The sequence below is a fragment of the Leuresthes tenuis genome, unplaced genomic scaffold, assembly GCF_036924035.1.
Source record: "Leuresthes tenuis unplaced genomic scaffold, fLeuTen1.0.hap1 SCAF_3, whole genome shotgun sequence".
NCBI classification, from domain to species: Eukaryota; Metazoa; Chordata; class Actinopteri; order Atheriniformes; family Atherinopsidae; genus Leuresthes; species Leuresthes tenuis.
This window is the reverse complement of record NW_027325357.1, coordinates 16,407,138-16,435,098: the sequence shown is the minus strand read 5'-3', so window position 1 is coordinate 16,435,098 and position 27,961 is coordinate 16,407,138. Positions and strand designations below refer to the sequence as shown.

General features: G+C 37.3%; 1 protein-coding gene across 5 annotated transcripts; it reads left to right on the top strand.

Moving 5' to 3' along the window:
- Positions 1-193: 193 nt before the first annotated feature.
- LOC140303376 (inter-alpha-trypsin inhibitor heavy chain H4-like) lies at positions 194-27,961 on the top strand. Of its 5 annotated transcripts, XM_072382112.1 has the most exons (27): positions 194-335; positions 1,843-2,003; positions 2,139-2,243; positions 2,517-2,679; positions 2,767-2,877; positions 4,044-4,172; positions 4,338-4,454; positions 4,550-4,718; positions 4,810-4,920; positions 5,347-5,528; positions 5,682-5,861; positions 5,961-6,079; positions 7,434-7,645; positions 7,774-7,809; positions 8,758-8,775; positions 11,538-11,555; positions 12,699-12,737; positions 13,121-13,138; positions 17,265-17,315; positions 19,155-19,199; positions 22,010-22,063; positions 23,299-23,364; positions 24,331-24,438; positions 24,878-25,049; positions 26,175-26,323; positions 26,480-26,564; positions 26,653-27,961. In XM_072382112.1, the coding sequence occupies exons 1-27, from the start codon at positions 264-266 to the stop codon at positions 26,765-26,767; spliced, it is 2,805 nt and encodes a 934-aa protein (XP_072238213.1). In that variant the 5' UTR covers positions 194-263; the 3' UTR covers positions 26,768-27,961. The 5 variants fall into 5 exon arrangements, with proteins under 5 accessions (XP_072238213.1, XP_072238215.1, XP_072238214.1 ...); XM_072382114.1 differs by lacking the exon at positions 17,265-17,315; XM_072382113.1 differs by lacking the exon at positions 19,155-19,199.

Genomic DNA, 27,961 nt, shown 5'->3' with positions numbered 1-27,961 from the left:
AAGCCCCAGGTGAGAATGGGTCAATTAACCGTAGGTAAATCATCTCCAATTGTTACAAAGTTCAAACAAAGCTGTGCACCTACGGGGAGGCAGACAATAACATTTACGGTAAATTTCTCCTTTTTTAGGAGGTGAGGGGGAGTTTGTTTGTCTGTCATGTGCAGCGAGGAGGCTGCTGAAAGAGGAGGAGACTGCATACAAACAAAAGCTGGAGTTTAACAGATAGTTTCTGTTGGTTTGGTTGCACTCTGGTCCAAGGCATCATGGGGAGAGCTGTGGCGCAACTCACTGTCTTTGCGCTTCTGCTGGCTTCGGCTGCCACGCTACCAAGCAAGGTATGGACACACAATAATAGTGCAAGAAAACAGACTCTTTTGCGTGAAGCCGTACTTCACTTTTTCATGGATATTTAACTGGTTTGTAACTTTGTCTTTTTGGTGTCGCTGCTTCTTTCTGTCAGTTGCTACACATTGAACGTTGCCTCTGATAAACAGAAAGGGCAGGTTGAAGGACCTACAGGCTCACTGAACTCAGGGTGATTTGATGTTGTCGATGCGTAAATCCGAGATCAAAGTCCTCCCAACGCAAATAAAAAGCATTCCTGAGGATCGATCAATACATCAACAGACACATTTCTTCAGACCTTTCATGCAAGCCAGCAGAAAGTGTTGATCTACAGAGCAACCTAAAAAAATAAAATGTATTAGTGTGAAATATTAAAATGCGATGACTACATAACTATACATAAAATGATTGAATAGCCATATGTTTATTACAAGCAGTGCATTTGTTGATTGTGCGCAACTGAACTGCAGTTTGCACCAGCGGTGTTTCGTAATTGGATCTGACCCAATCGTAAATGCTGACAACGCAAAAAGGCATTCTAACTGGACCAAAAATGTTTGGAAATGTTCATGTTGCACAATGAAGTCTTGTGCAACTGCAAAATTTGTGGCTGCAACTTTTTTCGTATGAGACACAACATTTTCAGTGTTACTAATTACAGACATGACTGGATTTTGTTGTCAGTGACTGCATGTCAAAGAATTTTGACCCCAGTACTGGCAGGGTCATTGAAATGTTGGCAGTTTCATGTCTATTTTAGCACTAAACTGATTTAGCTTTAAGGTATGGTTTGTGTGTTGTGTTTGTGTGGTTTAAGTTAGAATTAATTCGTTTTTTTTTACAGTAGCAAGTGGTATTTATGAGTAAATAGGTTAATATTATGTTTAATATATGTTTGAATCACAATGATGTGTATTTCTTTGCATCTGTTTCATGACCACTTCAAGTTTTTGGACCAACCAGTGAAGACATTTAAGCCTGTTCTTACTGTCTGACACAGTGAACGAGTTTGGAGGTTCAGACTTGGTTTTAGATTTTCAGATACATTTAGGTTAGGGTCAAGGTTGATGTTACAGATTTTCAATAATTAAACTAATGTGTGTGTGTGTTCCTGTATATCAGATATTGTGGGGACATAAATTGCTGACACAGTCACGTGACCCATTCTCCTTTTTGGGTCAAAGACTTCCTTTACCAAAAACAAATCAAATGAAGGGTCAAATTGTGGTTTGTTATTACATTTTAGCGTAAATCTAGGTTTGAGTAAAGGTTATAGAAACAAAAAAACGTGTTTGTTATCCTTACTGCAGGGTCAATATCATCAATGTATCCAAATCCTTTGGTAAATTCAAATTTTAGCTGAAAAATAACAAGAATGAGGAGTGTCTGTTCGCAGCGACCGACACATTGTTTTCTGATCTTTGGTCAGCTGGTCATCAGCCAGTGAGATCGATCTAGTCATATTCTTTTTCAAATGTGCTTCCTATCTTTGCACAGGATGACTGGGATATCTACAGCTTTCACATCAACTCCACAGTGACCAGTCGTTATGCCACCACTGTCATCACAAGCCGTGTGGCCAATCGCATGAATGAGTCGAAGGAAATTGAATTTCACGTCCAGATTCCTAAGAATGCCTTCATCAGTAAATTCATAATGTGCGTAAAGGAAAAAAAAAAGATCTGTTAATATTAAAAGGCCTTTGTAAATAAAATACTGTATATCATTATCACTATTGTTGTTTTTAAGAAAGCACAGGCTATTCAAGATTTCTACAAATGCTCTTCTTGCAGGTTTATCGATGGTAAAGCATATGATGGTGTTGTAAAAACCAAGGAGCAAGCTCAGCAGCAGTACACACAGGCTGTGTCCCGTGGCCAAAGCGCTGGGATTGTGAGGTATATGGATCAAAGGATCTGTTTATTGCAAGAAATGGTTTTCTTTGCGATTAAATTCACAAAAGTACATTAATTTCATATTTCTTATATTTTGGCTTTTTTTCCCGAAATATTCTCTACTTTGTATTATCTTTTAATTATTATATCATATCATATTGTATCATATCCTTCAGTACATCCAGGCCTCTAAAGTATTACAGATAAAACTCTCTGAACTTATGCCTGCTATATAGACATATATTCAGCTTAATATGACCTCTCTTTATGTTGTAGCTCTGTTGGGAGAACCATGGAGCAATTTAAGACTTCTGTAACTGTGGCTGCTCACAAAAAGGTGACCTTTGAACTCACATATGAGGAATTATTGAAACGTACACTTGGCAAATACGAGCTGCAAATCCACGCTCGACCCATGCAGCCCGTCAAGGACTTCAAGGTAGGTTTATCATTCTGGAAAACTAAACTAGCTTGACAGAGGTTTTCTTTGTAACTACTTCTTTTTTTTCCTTTATTTTGCTGCCAGGTTGACGTGTTCATTCATGAGAAAACTGGCATCAGTTTCATCGATGTGAAAGGAGAACTGAGCACCAATGCTCTGGCTAATGCCATCACCAGAACACACACAGACAAACAGGTAAAACAGAAATGCTATGTTCTGTATCTGGCTCAATTGCTATTTAATTTGACAAACATTTAAATACAGGTTGGAGCAATGTCTGTCTTATTTCTCATCCTCATTTATATATAATGTGTGTCCTCACTGTTATATACTGAACTCAACTTGGAGCTCCCAAGTCAAAATAACATGGTCTTTTCCAAAAACTCTGAGAAATGCTTTAAGAGCAATGTATTCTGCTCACAGGGACAGATCTACAAGTTCTGGTCATTTTTGGACATTTCAGAGGGGAATATCATTATTATGAACACGCTTATTGTATCACTTTATTTTCTCTTTGTGATATATGCAGCTTGAAAAACAAAAAAAAAGCAAATATTTCCTCTCCGACTTGAAACATGAAAATCTTTTGTGAGCGTTTGTGTAGTTTTCAAGGGAGTTTCGTGTGGCTTGTTTTTGTCAGGAACGATGGAAAGGTAGGACCCAGATGCAGTTCTTTTTGTTCACAAAAAAGGTTTATTCCATGTTTATTCCACAGAAAACAAAACAGGGAGCAAAAAGGCAAGAACAAAAGGTGCAGCAGAGCCGGATTCAAAAATACTTAAACGTGGAACAAAACAAGAACAAGACTATGACTAAATAAACAAAGGAACATCACTATGAGGCATAACCAGACTTATCTCTGTGGCGAGGCATGAAGGGATAGTGAGGATTCTGCAGTGACTGAAAGGAAACCAGGAGGCTAAATACTGTAGAGGGAGTGATCAGTGAATGAGGTGCAGCTGTGAACAATGAGCCAGGTGACGTGAGTGAACCGAGGTGGCAGGGGAAAAACATGACTAGAACATAACATAATTAAACATAAACTGTGACATGACATAAACTGCGACAGTTTTCCCAATAGGCCTGTAAAGTGGGCTCTACAATTACAATGCTAAATTTTCCATATATTAGAAATAACCAATGATGTGGTAAAAGACAAATAGATTACAATGAATTAAATAAAATGGCCCAAGCCCTGTACACTATGTGCACGTCTTCTCTCTTCAGAAAAATTTTATATAAGTATTTATATAAGATTTACCCTCAAAAGTTGATTTTATCATGGACATCAACGTGGTGCATTGTAAAATCACTGACTTCTCTCTGTCAGTTCTATAAACCTTTTAAAATTTGTTTTCCAGGCATGGGTGTATTTCTACCCAACAGAGGACCAACAGAAAACCTGCAGCAACTGTGGAGAACATGGTTTAAATGGAGATCTGATTATTGCCTATGAGGTCAACAGAGACTCTGGAATTGGAGAAATCAAGGTAAAACTGTTCTATTCTGAGAGCTGTTACCCTTATACTGTCTATTAGCCGTGTACATACAGAAATACATGCGTTAGGCAAATCTACTTAAATGGATTCTATATTTTCCTTTGCCTCTTTATCAGTCTTTTAATGGATCAAACTTTTCTTTGACTCTCTCAACAGACATCAGATGGGTACTTTGTCCATCACTTTGCTCCATCTAATCTGGTTCGAATACCAAAAAATGTCGTCTTTGTTATTGATCAAAGTGGCTCAATGAGTGGTAAAAAAATCCAGCAGGTAAAATCATAAAATGCTTGTCAGATCTGAACACCATTTAAGAACACAAATGCGTGATTTCTTACCAAATTGTGCTAACATTTTTTCTTACACAGACCAGAACAGCATTAGTCCATATTTTGAATGACCTGGTGGAGGATGACTTCTTTGGTCTTATCACTTTTGATCATGACATTCTTCACTGGAAACGTGAACTCGTTCGGGCCACCAGTGATAATCTGCAAAGAGCCAAGAGTTATGCCAGGAATATTCAGAGCAGAGGATGTGAGATTTTTCAGAAAACATTTATATCTTAGAATATGAATATTTAGCAAAAGGATGGAATTTAAATATCTTTTTTTTATTATTGTTTCAGCTACGGACATTAATGCAGCAGTTTTGGAAGGAACACGTTTACTGAATGCACATACCAGAGAGGGTTCAGCATCTATTCTTATACTTCTCACCGACGGAGACCCAACCTCAGGTTATCAGATAACACAACCGCACTGCACTCTTGCAGGAATTCTTTATAAATGGGACTTTAATGATGTAAAAAGAAGCAACTAAAAAGGCTAGAAAGTTCTTTGTAGACACTGTACATGAGAGTGATTTCCCAAAAAGATTAACAGTGCATCATATTTTCTGGGTGACTGTTTAGCTGTCACGACATAGAAGAGTTAGCTATGTTATTAGTTAACAGTAATTTAAGTTCATATCGCTCGCTAGTATGCTCCATCAATATGCATAAGAGGAAAGAGAGAAACAATTTATAGTGTTTGATCGATGGAATAAAAAGCCCTCAAACACTACAACACATTCTATTACATTTTTCAGCGATGGCTCAGATGGTTTTTAATGGTAATATGGAGGTAACGTTAAGTTTAACTAGGTGTGTTTTGTGTCCTTTCAGGGGAGACAAATCCGGATAATATTCAGTCAAATGTAAGACAGGCCATTGCAGGCAAATTCCCCCTCTACTGTCTTGGTTTTGGGTTTGATGTCAATTTTGAGTTCCTTGAGAAAATGTCGCTGCAGAACAGTGGCGAGGCGAGACGGATTTATGAAGACTCTGACGCTGATTTACAGCTAAAGGTACATTCTACACAATGCCAACACTCTTTTTACCAGGTGATTTCCCACATTTCCACTTTTTAATGTGGAAATGTGAGAAATCAGTATGATTTGAGTCCGGTTGACTGTGGGAAGGCTAAACACACGTATTGTTACCCTGTTGTGTCTGAACAGGGTTTTTATGAAGAGGTGGCGGTTCCTCTGTTGACAGAGGTGACAATGATTTATTTGGGTGGGACCAATCTAACCCAGACTAACTTCAGTCATTATTATAATGGTTCTGAGATTGTGGTGGCTGGTGAGATCACGGACAACAACATTGAGACCTTCACTCCACAAGTTGTGGCCATTTCAGTAAGGATCAGTTCACATCACACAATCATCTGTAAATCTCGTAGATCTTTCTGAAAGACCTTTCTGTACTGATAATACAATGTGTTTGTAACATGATAGAAGAATAGAAGAGTGAAATTTTCGAACACAAGCTCTTTGACGGTGACTGAAACGATGCCTGGAGGCCTCCTTCAGCGGGTTTGGGCCTACCTCACAGTCAAACAGCTTCTGGAGAAAGAGTAAGTGTAATTCATGCCATCTTTTCTCTTTTTTTTGTTTGTATTCAGTTATTTATTAAGGGGCTTCTTTCACAGTTAAACCAACTACAATGTAAGGATATTGTGTTGTAGTCTGACTACTTCAGTAAGGCATAGGTGTATATTAATACAGCCGAATTCCCAATAATGCTGCTTATACTTATTCCATATTTCTCTTTTTGTTTTTTTTTTGTTAGTTAGTTTTTTTGTGAGACTGCTAAATACATAAGTAATTGCAAATGAGCATCCCATTAAAACTACATATCAACTCGTGTTCGCTTAGAGCATTTGTAGACAGTGGCTCTGCTCTAATAAATGATTTTTTTCTAACCATCTGACATAATCATAATTCAGGTAACTTAAATACAATGTCTGTGTAGTAATTCATGCTAAGCTTACATAGAAGATGATCTCTGGCATAGAAAGTTGGCCCTACACATTTACTCACAGAGCTAACACCGTCAGAAATACTTCAGTCAACAATTTTATTCTCCTCCTGAGCATGTATACTGGGACAAGGACGGTGATCCAGTTAAATGGCAAAGTTAGGCTGTAACCATAATGCCTCTCAGCTGTGGTTGTTATCATGTTGAGTGTAACAGGAGTTTATTGAACCGGTGCAGAGATACAATCCTCTTCCATTCTGAACTTTAACTACATGCGTGGTTTGCACAACGATCAAAGAAAGATATCAGATGTATTTGGTATCCTAAAATAATGTCCATGTAACTGAAGGAAAATTTCTAGCAAATTTAGCAAAAAAACTTAATTTGTGCTTTAAAGACTATTATTATGAGTGGTCATGATTTAAAACAAATAGCTTAAATCCATAGAAAATCCATATAACATGTTTTCTTTACACATACTTTAAGAGCAGGAAACACCAGGCAAGCAGAGGGAGAGAGGCTGCAAACTCTTCATCAGTGACACCACAACATCTTCTCAAATAAAGTAGTTGTTTGCTGCTGCGTTCAGGTTTAGAATATGGCTTTAATTAACTTTAATGTCACATTGCTTTATAAGTATGGCCATATTTTTTTAAAATATTTTGTTTGGCAGCCACTCAAAGTTGCAAGCATGCTTCTGAATCAAAGCACAGATGGTTAAAATATTTTTTTATCAGATTAGATATTGTATCTCTCCAGATAGCTCGAAGAGTCCCTGAAGTTTCAAAATATACAATTATTACAGTAATGTTTGCATCTGGGATGCTCTGAAACCAAAGCTGAAGTGATATTAAAATACAAAATAATATATAGATATCTTGATTAACTTAATAAATTCTTAATCAATGTGCTTCTTTTTTTTCTTTTTTTTTTTTTTTTTTCTTACACAGGCTGTTGTTATCTGGATCTGAGAGACAGGAAGTGAAGAAAGAAGCCTTGGAGCTGTCCCTGAAGTACAGTTTTGTAACCCCACTCACATCCATGGTGGTCACCAAACCTCAGGGTGAGAGCACTGATGTGCTTCATAAACCCAAGGAGGGTGAAACCCCAAACGACAGGCATAGCGGGTTGAATATAGTGGCACAAAGTATTCCGTACTTACGTGAGTAATACAAAATCAGAAAAAAGAAAGTTCAGCTTACAATATATGAATACAGAACTACAGTTCCCTTATATTTGTTTATGCAAAAAAATGCACTAATGACAGGTCATTTATCCTTCTCTTTTTAGCAGGAGCAGTAGGAGCAAAAATAGCTGGTCCACAAGGTAGGTCATGAGTTAATTTATGCACATTTGCTCCATATGCCGTGCTTGATTATATAATGTGAATATATAATGAACACATCCTCTGTAATACGATTCTTTAAAGTACATATATTTATCATTTCGTGATATAAGAAAACAAAACAGAAAAAAGTACGGTTGCAATTTCATAAAGATGACTTGAAATGTACAATATTTTTCTCATATAAATACTTTAAATATATAGAATATATCATTAAAAGATGAATCACAGAAATTTTAATCAAAACCAAAAAGCTACATGAAAATATATTCCATCATTTGCTTTAGTCTAGTTTCATTCTTAGTCAATTTATGATTTTACAGTCGTATGATTACCTTTAACGTCACAAAGGTGACATTTCAATTGAAATTTTGCATCATTTCCATCCATCCATCCATTTTCTAAACCCGCTCAATCCGTCAGTGGGGTTGTTGGGAGGCTGGAGCCTATCCCATCGGTCATCGGGTGAGAGGCAGTGTACACCCTGAACAGGTCGCCAGTCCATCACAGGGCCACATAGAGACAAACGAGACAAACCACCACACACGCTCGCACTCACTCCTAAGGACAATTTTTTAGAGTCACCAATTAACCTAAAATGCATGTTTTTGGACGGTGGGAGGAAGCCGGAGTACCTGGAGAGAACCCATTGATACATGGGGAGAACATGCAAACTCCACACAGAAAGGCCCCAGCTGTGAGTTGAACCTGGAACTTCTTCTGTGAGGTGATGGTGCTAACCACCACACCACTGTGCAGCCCCATTTTGCATTATTTGTCCAACATAAAAAACACAAGTTGTTTCTGATCTGGTTTTTCTTTCCAATTGCTCAGTTTGGAAGATGCAGGTTAATTTATAGTCCATTGTTATTTCAAAGTGAAAAACTGAATCTTCATAACATGTTATCATCTTTTTGCTTTTTCAATAGGATACCCTGATTTATCTGGTATGTATCCTGAGAAAGTTATGGCAAATTACACATGTGATGTTGGTTCAAACTCTGCAAAAAATGTTTTACGTGGTCACAGAGGTAATCATCTTTCAAACAACTAATGAAACTAGAAAAAGCTGTTCTATGGAAACAGCAGTGAGAATGCTGATGAGCTGAATGGGGATAGCTGATCATGCTAAAAAAGCTGAAAATAGTGAAACTTTAGCAGAAAATTATTGACTCAACATATTCGAGTTTCAAAAGGCCTAAAATGTATTTTTGAAAGGACCTGGAGCTAGATGAAGGAAGAAAACTACAGAAAAGAGAAGAAAAATGCTAAATAAAAAGTGAATAAATTCAGAAAGAAGAGAAACACTGCAAAAAAAGTGTGAAAATTTAGCAGAAGATTCTTGCTGGAGATTCAAAAGGCTTGAAATGTATTTTTGAAAGAAGCTGGAGCTGTATGAAGGCAGAAAAATACAGAAAAGTGAAGAAACATGCAAAAAGGACTGGCAGTTGGAAGGTACTGCTGTGATTCAGAGCTTCTAATTCAAAAAGTCAAGTCCTGAAGGCTAGTCACATTGGCTGAAAGAGGACAAAATGTACCTACCTTTCAATGCTAAAATTATTTCTGTGGCTTCAATATTGTGGAAACAGTGACAAGTCAAAAATTTATTTTCTGAAGAATCTTTCTGTATTCTTCCACTCTGCCAGTTGGAGCCTCCCCTCAACACATGAACATTCCATGTCATTGGAACGCATTGTAAACTCAGAAATCATCAAGGATTTTACTAAATGTTTAAACTGTGACAATTCAAAATTGGCAGAATATTTAAAAAAGCTGCATGATTCAGTAATAGCTGAATGTCTTATGAACATTTTAAAGTTTGAATGGTGTCTCTAGCTGAACATATGCTGAAATAGAAAGGGGCGGAGTGGCCATCGGGATGACCAGGAGATATCCGACTGGGAAAAACTGTTGTCAATCAAGCATATTCCTGTGAAAATATCCAAGAGCACAGCTATACCAGAAAGTAGTTCAACCAATATATATAACACTTGCTGTCTCTCTACATCTCATTCATGGTTGCTGGAGTGTCAAACTCACTAACTCATTAATCCAGCCTACTGATTTTTGTTTAGCCTCCTATCTTGTTCTAATTCTTTTTATTCAGATGTTACATGTTTTTGTCAGTTATGCGATTTTACCTTCTGCTATCTCGTGGTTATATTTCCGTTAAGTAAATACATTTTGTTTGCGTAGTTGATATATGGGCTTTTTTAATGATTTGGATGGATTTACCATTACTTTTGTACAATAATTTGTACAAAATTTGTACAATAATCTATTTTAAAAACTATAAACGTTAGAAACACCAAAAGATAATGCCACATTCTCCAGAAAGAGCTGAACGTTTTGTGCAAAAATGGTTTAATTTGCTTAAAGTATGCAGAAGTAGTTAATGTCCAAAAAAACGTACAGAACTAAGATGTTGGAATATTAATAAATTAATAAATAATTCCTGTAAAACAGGAAAACAAGGCTGGAAAAAAGACTGCTTTACCAATGTTCACTGCATGCATTATTAACAGGTGGCTTGCATTTATCAGGAATTTCTCTATTGTTGAATTAATGTAGTTAGTGTACCCAGTGAATAAGCAACTATATTTTAGAACATTTTACAGTTAGCAATAGATGCTAGTAAACATTGCTTTCCTATTTGGACCAAGTTGCAGATATCTTGGAGTAACTATCAATGTGTGTGTATCATTAATTGTGAGAGTGCTGTAAAGCAGGAATTGTTTTCCTGTTTCCCTTTATTATTATTATTCCGTACGTTTTTTTTGTCCGTTAACTACTCCTGCTTACTTTCACCGATTTCAACTATTTTGGTCTCAAAATGTTCAGCTCTTTCAGGAGATTCTGGCTATGACTTTTGGTTGATCTAACGTCTATACTTTTTAAAATATTTGACTTTTATTCAAGGTTTATGCAAATTTCAAATCTTTCTCCTCTTTTCAACCTAACTACTTCTACTTACTTTCAGCTAGAGACACCATTCAAATTTTAAACAGGTCACAAGACATTCAGCTATTACCAAATGGTTCAGCTTTTTAAAATATTAAGCCAATTTTGAAATATGACAGTTTCAAAAACATGAATAATACTTCTGCATTTTTTTCGGCCCTTTCATCAAATCTTCCGCTTTTCCAATAGGTTTAAATCATTCCACTATTATTATTTCAACTTCAAGTTCCTTCAACCAAGACTTCAGCAATTGTTTTTTCAGCAATTGACATTTTTTCCGCTTTTTTAGCATTATTTTTAGCAATACCCATTTAGCTCTTCAGCATTCTCACTGCTGTTCTGCAGGAACAGCTTTTTCTAGTTGTTGCAAGTAGAAAGTTTCAATTGACAAAGTAATATCGTAACAATAATGCTAAACTTTAAAAACGTAACAGCAATAAATCTGTAAACGTAATCTTTGTTACCCAAATTACTATTAGTTACGGTTAAATGAAAGAAAAAGAAAGACATGATTAATCATTTGTCAGATACTTACATTTTACTAGAGGAGTGATGTCATTTCTAAATGGAAATCAAAATCTATGGTTAAATTAGGAACTTTCAAACAAAGGGGCAATAAAAAAAATTACCAGGGTTTGTGCGAGGATGCATGCTAATGTACAGTCTGTTGTTATTTCAAAGTGAACATTGTTATTTCAATAAACAGCTGACCCTTCATAACATGTTAACTTTTTTTCTTTTTCAATAGTATCAATAGGATTATCTGGTATGTATTCTGAGAGAATTATGGCAAATTACACAAATGATGTTCTACATTGTTCTACATTCTACATGGTCACAGAGTTAATCAGTTTTAAATGAGTGACTATCCATAAACACATTCACAACCTAACAGATCTCATCTCTGTTCAAATAATGAAAAATGACCCAGTGTAGTAATCAGGAAAATATGTGGATTACCAGTGTGTACATTTCTGATACAACTGATGATGATAAAAGGCTGCTTTACCAATGTTCACTGCATGCATTATTAACAGGTGACTTGCATTCATCAGGAATTACTCTATTGTTGAATTAATTCAGTTGTAGTTAGTGTTCCCAGTGAATAAGCAACTATATTTCAGAACATTTTACAGTTAGCAAGAGATGCTAGTAAATATTGCTCTCCTATCTGGACCAAGTTGAACATATATGGAGTAACTATTTATATGTGATGATGTAATGTTTACACACCGAGAGGAGAACTCTGATGTTGTTTTGAAAATGCACCTTGTCCACACAGCTGCGGGTTGTCCGAATAACACAAACGTAACTGCAAGTAGAAAGTTTCAATTGACAAAGTAATATTGTAACAATTATGTTAAACTTTAAAAACGTAACAGCAAAATATTCACAGAAGTTGGTGAAATTAATCTTTGTTACTTAAGCTAGTTAGCATTAACTACTGCTAAAAGAAAAAATAAATAAATAAACCATGATCAATTATTTCTCAGATACTGACATTTCACAAGAGGAATGATGTCATTTTTAAATCAAAATCAGAATGGTTTGTTAAATGAGCAACTTTAAAAAAAGGGACACTTCAACAACAGTCAGGGTTGTGTTTTAGGGGAGTTTTTTCATTTGCTGATGACTTTAGACACCCTAATATTTGCTCCCAGGTACAAAAAAAAGCAATTGTCCATAGCATGTCCCCTTTAAGTCAAATTTGAATTATCTTTAAATGCACAAAGAAAACAAAATTTTGAATGTGTTTTACCAGAACACCCACTTATTGCCAGTGACTGATCTGGTTGTCCCTTTCAACAACTCAATTTGGAGGGTGCATGCTACCATTTACAGTCCATTGTTATTTCAGTTAACAACTTAAGCTTCATAACATGCCATCATCTCTTTTCTTTTTCACCAGATGATTTTGACTATGACGCAGTTGATGACTACGCTGGAAGTATGTACCGTAATATTACAGATAAGTGCTTTGTTATGATGTTGGTCCAAACTCTGCACAAAGTATTTTACATGGTCACAGAGTCTATCACTTCAGTACACTGCAAGCTGTTAATATTAGCTACGGCTGAACAAAAAATAAATAAATAAAACATGATAAATCATTTGTCAGATACTTACATTTTTCTAGAGGAGTGATGTAATTTCTAAATGGAAATCAGAATCTATGGTTAAATTCGGAACTTTCAAACAAAGGGGCAATAACAAAAACTGCCAGGGTTTGTGTGAAGATGCATGCTAATTTACAGTCTGTTGTTATTTCAAAGTGAACATTGTTATTTCAGTAAACAGCTGAACCTTAATAACCTTTTTCTTTTTCAATAGGATCAATAGGATTTTCTGGTATGTATTCTGAGAGAATTATGGCAAATTACACAAATTATGTTGGTTCAAACTCTGCACAAAATATTCTATATGGTCACAGAGTCAATCAGTTTTAAAATGAGTAATTATCCATAAACACATTCACAACTTAACAGATCTTACCTTTATTCAAATAATGAAAAATGACACAGTGTAGTAATCAGGAAAATATGTGGATTACCAGTGTGTACATTTCTAATACAACTGATGATGAGAAAAGGCTGCTTCACCAATGTTCACTGCATGCATTATTAACAGGTGACTTGCATTCATCAGGAATTACTGTATTGTTGATCTATTGCATTTGTAGTCAATCCAACATGTTATGAATGTCAAAAACATTTGTATAACAACTGAAACATTAGTTCTGAGGTTCACAGAGGACTGTGTCAGTGTACCCAGATGATGAGCCACTACAATGTAGAACTCTCAAACAAGCTGAGCCACAACGTGGAACATGATCTAAAGTGAAACTAAAGTAGGAGCCCAAAAATAGCACGCATAAATCTGTATGTAAAGGGAAAAAAAGGACTTAGACTGAATCACTCTCTTTGTGAGAATCAGTTTATTTAAAGAAAGTGTTACTGAGCTGAGAAAAACCTTATTTAACCTAATTTAAAAGAGACATTACTATTGGGATGTATGAGGCTGGCTTTGGTCAAAATACCTGAGACTTTAAGTAGAGCAGCTCCTCTTTGACAGCACTCTTTTTTTTATTATTTGTTGTTGCCAATATAGATGAAAAATTACAAAGAAAAATTACAAAACAACAATATCACATTACTCATAGTAACAAGCTAAAAATAGTACAATGATGTGGGGTTAATATATGGTTGTTGTCATAAGCGGAATCAGCTTTGGATATAGTCTTAGAATGGACACCAGGTTTTTTCAAATTGGGATGTTTTGTTCTTGAGAGTTTCTCAGTCAACAAGTAAAGCCATTGAGTTATTGATCATTTCGTTCTGTCTTTCCAGTTGAGTAGAATAGTTGTTTTTGCAATGGTTAAAGATATTAAGATAAAAGTTTGGAGGTGTTTGGGTATGGTCAATGAGGATTAATCTCCCAGTAGTACGTTGGGATGGATTGTGGGATGCTGACACCAAGGTCCGTGGACAGCTGCCCCAAAACCCTGACCAGAACTGCTCATTTGAGGCACAAAGCCAGAGTGCATAGAAGTAATTATCTATTTGGGCAGGACAACTGTTGGTGTTGGTAAAACCCATTTTATGAGTGGTGATCTGGATTTGTTGGATTTTTGTGTTATAAGACAAGAAATGAATATTACTACAAATTATTTCTGCATAAGGTTTGCCAATAGATATTTAATTGCTGACAATTTAAGACTATTGTCCATCTATTTGTTGAAAATGCTATCATGCTACGATGATGTGAAAATAGGTTATATATTTGTGAGAGAATTTTCTGGGGTCGAACAGAGCATCGTTTTTGTTGTAAAGGATGGAGATTGTTGTGAAAACTACTGATGTCGTTTTTTCCTTTTAAAGCTTCTTGTAACTGTATATACTGGAAGTGATGGTGGTATAGTATAAGTGTTGAATCTGGTCAAAGGTCATGAGAGAGCTGCTTCTGAATAGATACCCCAGGCTGGCTATTCCTGTCTGTCTCCATGTAGGGACGTTAATGGGTTTTATTCATTTTGGGAGAGATTTCATAGATTAACTGTTTATTTGCTGTCCACCAGGCAGTGAGAGTGCTGTTTACTGTGAATCATTGATGACTCATTATTGATCTGTCTATAAAAGCAATATCTTGAATTGGGAGTTCCTTACAGATAGTCTGTTCAGTGTCGAGCCATATAGAGTTTGGGTTATTGGTCCACTGTCGGATTTATTGAAGTTGGTGAGAAAGAAAGTAATTGTAAACGTTTGCAGCATCCTGACCCACTTTTTTTTTTTTGTTTGTTTTTTGAAGTGTTGCCAGTTTAAATCTTGATTTTTTTTCCTTTCCAATAACATTTATTCACTGCAGAATTGAGAGAGGCTAACCAGCCCAGGGGTGGAGTAACAGGGGTCATCGCAAACAGATTTAGATAGATAGTTTATTATTATGGTGGCAATGCGGCCTATTCAAAAAGAGTGGAAGCCTTTTCCATCTGTCTAGGTCATCGTGAGTATTGTGAAGTAATGGGATGAAGTTGAGTTTGAAGATATCTTTAGACTTAACTGGGGCATATATTCCTAGGTATTTAAAAACTTGTGTTGTATGAATACAGTATAGGTCCCTGGTCCAGGCATTCCAGTTGATATAGCTAACTGTATAGCTACCCAGTTGACTGAACAGCCAGAGGTCTTACAGAAACTACTGATCAGAGTGTGAACTGGCTGAAGTGAGGGTGTGGGATTTGTACAATAAAAAAGAATGTCATCAGCATATAAACAAAATTTGTGATTATGTAAATTTGTTGATATACCTGTGATGTTGTCAGTCTGTCTTATGGTTGAGACAAGAGGTTCAATGAAAAGGGCAAAGATAGATGGTGATAATGGGCACCTTTGTTTAGTACCTCGATTTAAACTGAATGGATTAGATATTTGTCAGTTTGTAATTACACATTCTGTTGGAGTGTTATCCATACATCCATCCATTTTCTATGCCCGCTTAATCCAATTTAGGGTGGCTGGAGCCTATCCCAGCTGTCACTGGGTGGGAGGCGGGGTACACCCTGGGCAGGTTGCCAGTCCATCACAGGGCCACACAGAAACAAATGAGAACTACAACCATGCACGCTCACGCTCACTCCTAGGGACAATTTAGAGTCACCAATTAACCTAACATGCATGTTTTTGGAGGAAGAGAACCCGGAGAGAACACACACATACATGGGGAGAACATGCAAACTTCACACAGGAAGACCCCAGCCGGGAATCAAACTTGGAACCCTCTTGTTGGAGTGTTATATAGAGTTTTAATCCATTTGAAGTTGATGTAAGGTCCAAATCCAAACTGTTTTAAGGAGGCAAAGATTTATAGCAGTTTGAACTGTATCACACCCAGAACAACAAGAAACTAGCAAATGTTAAACCAACAAGGCGTCTTTGAAGAGTTAGTTCATGTATGTGCACTGGCTAACGACATACTGTCATGCTAGTTGTTGCTGACACAAGTTCATATTATACGGTGCGTTTCCGTATGTTGCCTGTTATCAAAACCTGGGTATCCGTTGTGCTATTTAATGCAGTAAACACTAACATGATCAGACTATTCCTCCAGTCATCCAAAAAAACATTCTGACTACATTTAGATATTAGTAGTTACTTTTTTGATCCGAGAAGGAAACTATCGGAACCAAGTTGGAGATATACATAGTGTAACTACTAATAATCTGTCTGTACCATTAATTACTGTGTTTAAACATGTTGTGCTTGGAGTTCTAACATATTTTTCAGAAACGTGAGCTATTTGTAATGTTTACACACAGAGAGTGGTACATGGCACAATGTAGCTTCGAGAGTGAGGAGAAGACTGGTGTTGTGTTGAAAACACAACTTATCCACACAGCTTTGGGTTGTCTGAATTACAGAATGTAACCGTTGAAGCTTCAGTTGTGTCCTTTGAGACCTACATATTTTTCAGAAACATGACGATTAGTGACTAGTGACCTGTGACTGAACTGGTTGTCCCTTCGTGCAGCTCAGTTTGGAGAGTGCAAGATAATTTACACTCCATTGCTATTTCAAAGTGAACATTGTTATTTCAGTAAACAATTGGTGTCACGGGTGTAGGCGGTGGCGAGGAAGGAGGACCCAAGCGCAGACACCAGTGAGAGCCAGGTGGTAGAACGAACAGCAACTAGGTTATTATAAAACAAAAGACGCGGCAAGGCCGGAAACTGTGAGGATCTGACAAATGCTGAGGAAAAACCGGGAGACCAAATACTGTGGGGAGAAGGATTAGGGAATGACTGCAGCTGAGTATATCTGAACACAGAAATAGGGAGTGGAGATGATGACTGGTGGGAGGTAAATGAGGACAGAGGTGAGGAAATGGCAACACTGGAACCAGACAGAAAAAAACACAGATACTAAACAGATTGTGACAATTGAAACTTCATAACATGTTATCGTGTTTATTCTTTTTTTAGTACAACATTCTTTTCACAGTATGTCCCAGGGAGGTCATTCTAGAAAAGCAGGTAAGACATATTTTCCATAGGTGCTCTGTTATGATATTGGTTCAAACGCTGCAAAAAATGTTTGACACGGTCACAGAGGTAATCATCTTTGAAACAACTGATGAAAAAATGCTGCTTTACCAATTTACACTGCATGCATTATTAGCAGGAGACTTTTTTTTTAACTCCTGTGATAAATTATATTGAATAAATAACTACATTACAATTATTTTACTTACCCATATTCCAGAAAAGTTGAGACTCTGTAAACAGAATCCAATGATTTTCAAACCTCATAAACCAAACAACAGTAGAAATGCTTTGAATGTGGATGATTATATAAGAAACATTCAGTGAATTTAAAAGAACTAAGGGGAGGGGATGGATGGATAACGGAATTATTCAAATAGTCTAGGTTTGGTTGCTATTTGAATTTAAAGGCTAGCCGCTTGGATTAATTTATCATTTTAACAGTGAATTCTCTCGACACCCACCACATACCGTCTGAAATGTAAGAACAGATACATTATCAGAATTATCAGATCAGAAGTGTCCTGTTCTGGTTTTCTCCAATACTCTACTGAGAGGGTCCGTTGTTTGTTCAGCTTAGTTAGCACTAAGCTTTAAATGCGTTCACCTAAATTTATGGCACAGGTCTGTGGAAAGAGGGGCTGGGAAATTCCCCCAAAATGCTTTCATGGGCAAAGGTTATTGTAAATCTGAGGATCTCTGGTCCTTACACATGAACATCTCCACACCAGAATGTGGGAGATTTCCAAAGTCTTAAGTTTGAATTAAATTCCACACTTGAGTTCGCTACACTTGTCTGTGAACACAGTTCACTGTGCCATCCACGAAAGCAGGCTAAAAATCTGTCATGCAAAGAGGAAACTATATTCTAACATGATCCAGAAATGCTGCTATCTTCCTCCCACTATCCAAAAACATGCATGTTAGGTTAATTGACTCTAAAACTGTCCCTGCGTGTGTGTGTTTGTTTGTCTCGTTTGTCTCTGTGTGGCCCTGTGATGGGCTGGCGACCTGTCCAGGGTGTACCCCGCCTCCCGCCCGATAACCGCTGGGATAGGCTCCAGCCCCCCCGCGACCCGACAGTTGGATTAAGCGGGTATAGAAAATGGATGGATGGAATTAAGGAAACCCAGCACTTGGTAGCTAGATTCCAAACATTCCTCTCCCAAAGATCCAGCAACCAGTCTCCTCAGTTCATTGACGTTTAAGAATTGTTGTTAAAAGTTTTTTTGAAAAGTGTTACTACCATTCAAATTCAACATGAGCTGTCAATTTTGTTTAAATAGATATATGTTTAATTTTCATAATTTGATATGTTTCTATGTTTTGTTATGAATCAAACATTGGTTTATGAAATTTGAAAATCATAGCATTCGGTCTTGGTTTAGATTTAGCAGCATCTCAACTTTTTTGGAGATGGGGTTGTAAGTATTGATGATCAACTTTAGCTTTATCAATAGCTGCAACCTCCCATAAACTGTACAGCGGATGTGCCTCACTGTAGATCTGATATTTCCATTTTGTTACCTGCAAAATGTCTTTAATCAGATTATCACCTCTGAGACCTTCTCTGGTTAGACAACAAGTTGAGTAATTGGATAAGTGTGTTGCAGCATTGTCCTGCACAAAGATCAAACCATTCTTTGTATGCTTCAAATGTCTTCCAATGTGTGCTGCTGCTTGAAGAAAGTATCTCTAAGATACTGATAGCAGATTTTAGTTCATTCTTCATCCCGATTCTCCTAATTGGGTATTCTGTTCTAACCAGAGCTGTTGTGTGTGTGTGTGTGTGTGTGTGTGTGTGTGTGTGCGTGCGTGATTTTGTTTTAGGAAGGCAACTGCAACAAAAGAGACAAAAGGGTCTTGTGCGACAAGGTTCTTTTTTTTTTCCTTACTATGTCTAAGTCATTCTTTTAATCATGATATTTTGGCACGAAGCAACTGTTTGACTTATGTTGTATAAGGAATGAGGGAGGAATGTTTGGAGTCAAGTTTAAATCTTTAATAATTTTAACAGCAGTAGGGCAATTATATATATCACTGGTCAACACAACATGCCTACTGCTTTGAAGGCAAAACATACTTTTGTAAAACATAAGTAAAAAAAAAAAAAAAGACTATTAATACTTTTTATTTTTAACTAATTATTTGCAGAGACCCTTTACAGAACTTAAAGGTGCACGTCTCTTGGTTTATGTGTGGACAATGTGTCAACTCCCTGTCTGGGTGTCCAGTGTTTGTATACAAAGGTCAGTGTGTGACATACACCATATTGCCAAAAGTATTCACTCACCCATCCAAATAAATCAATTCAGGTGTTCCAGTCACTTCCATGGCCACAGGTGTATAAATTCAAGCACCTAGGCATGCAGACCATGGTACTGTGATAGAAGGCCACCTCTGCAAAGAGTCCAGTCATGAAATTTCCTCGCTACTAAATATTCCACAGTCAACTGTTACTGGTATCATAACAAATCGGGAGCAACAAAAACTCAGCCATGAAGTGGTAGGCCACGTAAAATGACAGAGCGGGGTCAGCGAATGCTGAGGCGCAGAGGTCGCCAACTTTCTGCAGAGTCAATCGCTACAGACCTCCAAAATTCATGTGGCCTTCAGATTAGCTCAAGAACAGTGCATAGAGAGCTTCATGGAATGGGTTTCCGTTGGCTGAGCAGCTGCATCCAAGCCACATATCACCAAGTGTAATGCAAAGTTTCGGATGCAGTGATGTAAAGCATGCCGCCACTGGACTCTAGAGCAGTGGAAATGCATTCTTTGGAGTGACGAATTACGTTTCTCCATCTAGTCATCTGGATGAGCCTGGGTTTGGCGGTTGCCAGGAGAACGGTACTTGTCTGACTGCATTGTGCCAAGTGTAAAGTGAAAGGAACTCTGAATGCTTCAGCATACCAAGAGAGTTTGGACAATTTTATGCTCCTAACTTTGTGGAAACAGTTTGGGGATGGCCCCTTCCTGTCCCAACATGACACTGCACCAGTGCACAAAGCAACTTTATAGAACTTGACTGGCCTGCACAGAGTCCTGACCTCAACCAGATAGAACACCTTTGAGATTAATTAGAGCGGAGACTGTGAGCCAGGCCTTCTGGTCCAACATCAGTGTCTGATTTCTTCTGGAAGAATGTTAAAAAAATTCCATAAACACACACCTGAACCTTGTAAAAAAAAAAGAGTTGAAGCTGTTATACCTGCAAAGGGTGAGCCAATGTCATATTAAACCTTATGGACTGAGAATGTGATGTTACTTAAGTTCATATGCGTGTAAAGGCAGATGAGTGAATACTTTGGCAATATTAGCGTATGTTAAGATGCCAGGTTAAACAAAGGAGGATGGTTAGTTTGGATGCAAAGCAACAACTAACATCAATTCATCTCATATTAACCTTACTTTCTAAACATTATCACAACAAAACCTTGGAAAAGACAAGTCATTACGATTCACTTTCAAACAACAGATGTGCTATTCTTAGCCCTGTGGCACAGGTGTTAATGCTATAACCAGCGTGTTCTGTTGTTACCACAGTCTTTGGAAAATGTTCAGTCCTTGGAAGATTGTGTCCAGTCAAGGTCCAACAACAGTGAGGGATAGCATTACTTGCACCCTGCAGGCTGTGTAACCTGAACCCAAGTTTTCAGATAATCCTGATTTTATGAGTTGATGAAGCTCGTTGGGTTTTTTCTTTATTTTTTTTGTGTGTTGTGTTGTTTGTGTTTGTTTTACCGGATTGCTTATGTCCACACCATTCTGCAGGAGTGAAAGTCAGTTTCCTTGCAGACACATAAAATGTCACAGTTTTGGGGGGGTCGAAGGAGCAGGACCCAGATGCAGACACGGACAGGAGTAACTTAAAGGGTTTATTACAAGAAATAAAAATCACAGCTGTGCTGGAAAAAACTAGAAAATGCACAAGGCGATAACAATACTAAACTCTACAAAAACTCAGTAGGAAACATGGAACATGGAAAAACTAGAGACACGAGAAACAGACAAAGTGTAGACTATGGGGTGACGGCAAGGATCTGACAAAGACTGAGAGGACAACAGGAGACTAAATGCTGTGGAGAGAATGATTAGTGATATGAAACACCTGGGGAAACATAACACGGGAGATGGGGGTGGACCTGGAGACTGACAGGGAACTGAGGGAAACAGGGAATGACAATGAAACTCATAGGAAACTAAACAGACTAGAAACTAGAAAACCAGAATACAAAACTAAACCAGGAAAACACAAAAAACAACAAGGATCACGACATAAAATCACTTAATGTTTGTTTTTGAATTGATGCTGTCACTTTAAGAGCCTCTATGTGAAATACTTTGCGGTCGTAAAAACATGTCTCATACTGGAGTTCAATCTTGCAAGAGATTCATTAACATCGTCACTTACTTACTTGGAGAACTCTTTGACTTAGTGACACCCCTTGCTTACTGGTCTTGTACACAGGAGCCTATCATAAGAGACGCTTTTATCCAAAGCGACTTACACTCATATCCCAGCTAGGCAGGTAGCGTAAGGGGGCTTGCCAAAGAACCCCTACTGGAGGTAGTACCTTTCATGCAGGGGGTCAGGTTTCAAACCCCAGTCACCCAAATGAAAGCGGCAATCTTACCACGACACTATCCACTCACAGTCAGTGTTTTCTCTGTGATATTGTTTACAGATTTCGGAGCCACTATGTTTGACACTGAAGCTTTGCTACCAACACCTCCAGATGGTATGTTGTAAAGTATTACTAAAAATAGAAAATAATGGTATACTTTACCATCTGTTTCTGAAAATGAGGTGCCTCCATGCTGAGGTCTTACCTGTTTGAACAATGTTTTTATATTTCATCTTAAGCTGCTGCCAAGTGCACTTCTCCCCTGCAGGATTGTACCTAAATTAAATAAATGAATAGGCTACCATTCAAGCAATTTTCCCCTGTAATATTATTGTGATTGAGTACATTTAAACTTACGCACTGACCCAAGCAGCAATGTTCTCCCATGCCGTCTCCCTCTCTTTTGCAGCTGCAGGGGTGTTGCACTTCTTTCTAAAAACTTGTTGAAAATCGCTGTATGAGTGCATTAAGATTTCCAATTCGAATTTAGTGAAAAACGTAGCCCTCCTCTTCCCCGTTGCCGTGGTGACTCGTCGAATCGGGGCTCCATTGATGCTGGCTTTTCATAGTTGTGCCGCACACACTTAACTTAAGGTGAAACTACTCAGAGTTGACTAAACTAACTCAAATCAGCGTGTCTGGAAGTTTTCTATCTTAGAGTAGATCAACTCAGAGTTTAGGATTAGACTCAGAGTTTGATGAACCTGCTTTGTGAAACGGACCCCAGATAGATTGGCAGTTTAGTTCATTCTGAGTAAAAAAAAGAACATTCAAGTGATCCTGGCAACATGAAAAAAGGCCTAATGGTCTTTAGGCTAATGTGTTGGCATGGGCAGGAAGGGCTTCATTTAGTATAGTGTTAAATGTGTTCATTGAGGATGTTACAGAAGACAGAAGCATTCAGATGAAGTGTATAAAGAGCCAAACTTAATAGCCAGTTCTTCCCACTACAGAACAATCACCAAAAGACTTTGCAGAAGCAACCCTGGAGTTTTTGATGGCAATGATTACTTTGCGATTACCAGTCGAGCTGCATTTTACTTGCCTTATACAAAAATGAATAAACAACCAAATTCAAATGGATTTTTTTAAGTGAATAAAATATCTTCCAATAAGCATATATCTGCAAAAACTACATAAAAGAAAAAAAAGTCAGAATCAATAATTGTGATAGACAGTTGTGGTTAACTGGTCAGGACATCTATTTGGATTATTTTTAAGCTGAAGTTAGTTCTCAAAACATGTATGCCCATTTAATCTAAATGCTCCTCAGTCAATACAATCTTCTCTATTCAAGGCTCCTTCATATTGAGGTGTGATCAGTGTCTGCTCTGTGATATTGTTTACAGTTTTTTCATCCATTCACGATCGAGCATCAATGCCTTCAACAGATCTTGTTCCGAGACCAACATTTGGTAAAGTATTACAAAAGATAGAATTAATGGTTTACTTTACCATCTGTTTCTATTTTAAACACAAATGTTTACATGAAATAAAATGTAAATTAAATAAAATAATCTTGTATTAGTCCCTCAATGAAAATGTAACAATTAAGAATTGGGAATTCAGCATTAATTTAGAGGCTATTTTTTATCCAAGCTGGTGTAAGGTTTTTTTTTAAATTACACCTTATAATATCTAGAACAATCTTTTTCAGGTTCTCAAAAGTTGTTGGACATGTTAATTAAAAGCTTCTTCACAGACAGGCGTGAGCTATCACTTCATTATCTCTTCATCTTTTCAAGAGGACTGAAGATGATTACACATTTAATATTTACAGTTATAAGCTCTGCGAGTGTACTCCTCTGTTGGTGAGCTCTCAAAGGAAGCGGACGGGCCTTTCATCAGATAGATCAGCAGTTTAGTTAATTATGAGTAAAAGAAGAACATTCAAGTGAGCTTGGCAGCATGAAAAAAGGCCTAATGGTCTTTAGGCTAATGGTCTAAAGACATGTGTTGGCATGTGCAGGAAGGGCTTCATTTAGTATTGTGTTAAATGAGTTTATTGAGGATGTCACAGAAGACAGAAACATTCAGATGAAGTGTATAAAGAGCCAAACTTAATAGCCAGTTCTTCCCACTACGGAACAATCACCAAAACACTTTGCAGAAGCAACCCTGGAGTTTTTGAAGGCAAGCATTCACCAGAACTGGTCCCAGTTGGATAGCAATAAAGACCTGGTTGCTTGCTTTGGATTTCTTCGCTTGCTTGATTTCCCTGGGCTCCACTTCTCAGTGGCTGCAAATGAGACTGAGGAGAATCAAAGGACTCTCAACAAATGATTAAGCAAATATTTGATTTTCTATCAATTTGTTCTACACATCCATGCATTTCTGCCTTTCTGATTTCATGCTTGTGTTGTGTGTCTTCGTCTCTCTAGTTCCTTTTTCCCACAGGTTTTTGATTAAAACTGAGACTCAGTCTCCTTCACTTTGCTTTGACGTCAGTGGAGCTGTCTTGGTTAAACTCCTTCACCGTCCCAGCAGGGGTCAGTAACATCTCTGTTTGTGCGGACACCATTTTCAGGAACACTGTGTATCAGTTACTAACATATAGTGGTCAAGTTGGAGGTAATAACTATCTTGCATCCTGTCAACACAATATCCACCGTTGCCAGATCTAGTGTAAGTAACAAACAATCAGATCTATGAAAACTTGACTTGCACTTTTTTGATCACACTTGTGGCAGTCGGTGATGTAGAAGGACCGGCATTGCTAATATATTTTGATAGATTTGACTCTAAGGTAATAAAAACACAACAACTGATTGAGCTAAGCAATTACATCCAACTCCTCTTTAATAATGTAATCAATTGTTACACACCACAACTTTAAACATCAACAAACTTAATCTTTAATAGAAAAAAGTTATTTCTATACTTATGTCCAGTATGGTGTTGACTTCTGTTTGGTCTCTTTTGTACCAGAGCTGTATGTGAATGGTGAACTGGATGATGTAACAAATGGGGGCTTTCAAAAGATTGTCATCCATCTCAAAACTGACCTGCATATTGAGTTCAACGGACAGGGAGGTATCCAAGTCCAAAAGGGACAAAGAGTGATGCATCATACTGGACAGGATCTCCTCACAGTTGGAAGGTGACTTTGCAATGTTATGGTCTGAACTTTTGTTTAAATTGTCCAAGACGCCCACTGGCAATGCATGGTGTACGTGGACACAGAACACAGACAGTTTCTACTGTTGAGGGAACTGTCAAACTATTCCTGTGATATAGTCCTCCTTTCTTCTCATTACAAGACTTAGTTGTGTGTCAATTGCTATCCTAAAGAATATAAAATTGTAAATTAGAGGGTACTTAGGGCATAACCATAGCAGCACAGAGAAACTACAATATCTTTAAAGTCCTGACTGAAATGGTCCGATAAATTTGCTCATTTTAGATGAAGAAAAGTTTGTTCGAACATAAGAAGGAAAGTGCTGTGCTTCTTGTTATTCCTTCAAAGCTACCAGACAGCAATGGCAGCTGTAATTTTGCCTCACAGCACACATCGTCACACTCCCTTCTCTGTTTAATCATGTTACTTCAGTTTGGTAAAAGTTTTCAAAAGAGTTGCCATTGCTCTTAGCACACTTAAACAATACTTTACTTGCTCAACTGCAAGAATCCTAAATGTGAACATTTTTACACCAGACCTGCCTCTTTAAATGGACATAAAAAATGAAAAAAAAAAAAACAGTATGAGAGGGGGCCTGAAGACAGAGATATGAGCTAGTGCACTTGGAACTTAATGATCCATTTTGGTGACCAGTAGCTTTCTTTACTCTAAATGTCCACAAGGAAATGCAATTACCTGCAGCTAAAACATGAAAAATAGCTGACCTTTATGAAAAAGAAAAAATCATCCAACTCATCCAATGAGAAAGCAAATAAAAGTAATTGTTAATATGTTGGACTTTTCCACTCTGGTGTCTCATTGGGCTATAAATGTAGAGTTTACAAACAGACTGATTAACTAGAGTCGCAGATCTAAATAGTCCTTATCAATCGAGATATTCATTATGTGAATTTGTTGTAATTGAATGGCTATACACAACTGTACACTGTTATTTGCTGTATAAAGTAATGCTTAGATTTGGGTTAGTAAAAATCTTCTCCATGGAGAATCTTGGGATTGTAATGGATGGTGTGCTCTTAATTCCTCTTTTAAAATTCCATTGAAAAAGGATAAGTTAATGCAAAGGTGGTGTGTGTGTCTTTCCAGTGCAACAATAATCAGGCGGATCAACGAAATAGATTTTGCAGCGGAGGACATCCGCATTGTCTTCCTAATTCACTTCAAGGACGGCAAAAGATTCTATTGGCCGGTTTTAAGACAGAGGCCATCTGCCGATGACATTGAAGGAATTTTAGGTGGGTGAAAATTTTTTTTGTGTGTACATCTCATTTGCTCGCCTGCTATAATATTAGGTCAATGGTTCCTTGCAACAAGGACAGTTGTGTTGGTTGCTACTGAGACAGTCCTGGTGAAGTGTCATATCTTGTGCTGTTGTTGGACTTTGTGTGCAGCTTTGAAGCCAGCTGTTTATGAGGAGGTTCAACAAAATTCCGTCACAAAAGTGAAGATTGAAGATCAAGAGTTTCTCGCTACAAGGTACATTTGTATGTACTACTGTTTTATTTTTGTGAGATTAAGAGTGGAAAAGTAAATTGACCACCTTATCTTTTTTATTGTTTTGTAGTTCCACTGCTTTTGACTACAGCGTCGCCTCTCCTGTGTCAGTGAGCTGCTGGCTTGTTTCAGCTGATGCTGCCCTGCAGAGATCTCTGAATGATTTCCTTGTTGCAAAAATGTAACTGGGAACCATGAAGACTGATTTTTACTATATACTTTTGAGAAGAAAAAATATGGCAAACACCACAGCCTGTTACCAACATGAACAAGTTTTCTGAGTGTCTGTCATGAACTTGATTAACGACCTTAATGTCATGCTTTTCTTTCTGCTTTTTCTATTTCAAACATGCATTACAAAATGATCTAGTAACAAATGTCTATTCAATGACCGATGTATGTTACACAAACCCTATTTCCAGAATGAAATGAAAAATTAAAAAAAAAACCAACAACTTCAATCTGTAAAATGTGGAGTTTTTTTTCCTTTACTTAATGGACACAGGTCCTAAGAAATGGTTCTCACACTGTTCACTAACCAGTTTAATTACATTTAGAAAAGACAAAAAAAAAATGTAAATGTGATGCCACCATGCCATACAATGATATGAATTTTTCAACACATGCTTTGTGGTCAAAACTTTACCGTCATTTACCGTAAAGAAGGTGCAACGACTTCTTGGTTTAAACGTGTATTCGGCTGCTGAAAGGAAATCCATTTGGCTGAGTGATCGTTATGTTCATCTGAATAAGTCACACACACAAACAGAGATAATAAGATGACGTGCCTGGAAGTGAACACACACTTAAGGGCAGTATAGAGTACATGGAGATCAGATTGGTTAGAGGCATGTTTGCCCTTGTGTTATTTACGGTGCCAAATGTAAAAATTTTGTTAAGCTGTGATGTACAAATTTTCAATATTTATCACATTTTCCTCACATTTAAGATAAAAATTAACCTAGAAATAATACTGTAAACACACTTGTAAACAACAATTATAGAACTCTTACGAGCTGCTATGTACTCTTTATGTTTTAGCTCTATACTTGTTGTTTACGAGTACATTTACAGTATTATTATTTTCTTTAAATATTTCTGCCTTCCTTTACCTCACTATAAAAATTTTCTTTATATATTTTTTAAAATCTGATGAAGTTAATCCGCAAAGATACTGGAAGTCATTTTTTTCGTCAGGGATATATGGAAGCCCTGAGAGGCAAGCAAAGAAAACAATTTCTGGGCATCCACTTCCTAAGTCTGATCCTTTTTTCACTCTATAAGCCCTGAAAGGTGGACTGGAAAAAGTGAGGCTCATTTTTCTAAGTTGTTGTAATAATCTTTTCTGCAACTCATGAAATGGCTGATTATTTTTTTCT

Bases quoted from the DNA above. Each gene is read 5' to 3' on its own strand.
- LOC140303376 (XM_072382112.1), top strand. From the start codon at position 264: ATGGGGAGAGCTGTGGCGCAACTCACTGTCTTTGCGCTTCTGCTGGCT. The intron at 336-1,842 runs GTATGGACACAC...ATCTTTGCACAG, and splicing joins CTGCCACGCTACCAAGCAAG to GATGACTGGGATATCTACAG. The intron at 5,529-5,681 runs GTACATTCTACA...GTGTCTGAACAG, and splicing joins ACGCTGATTTACAGCTAAAG to GGTTTTTATGAAGAGGTGGC.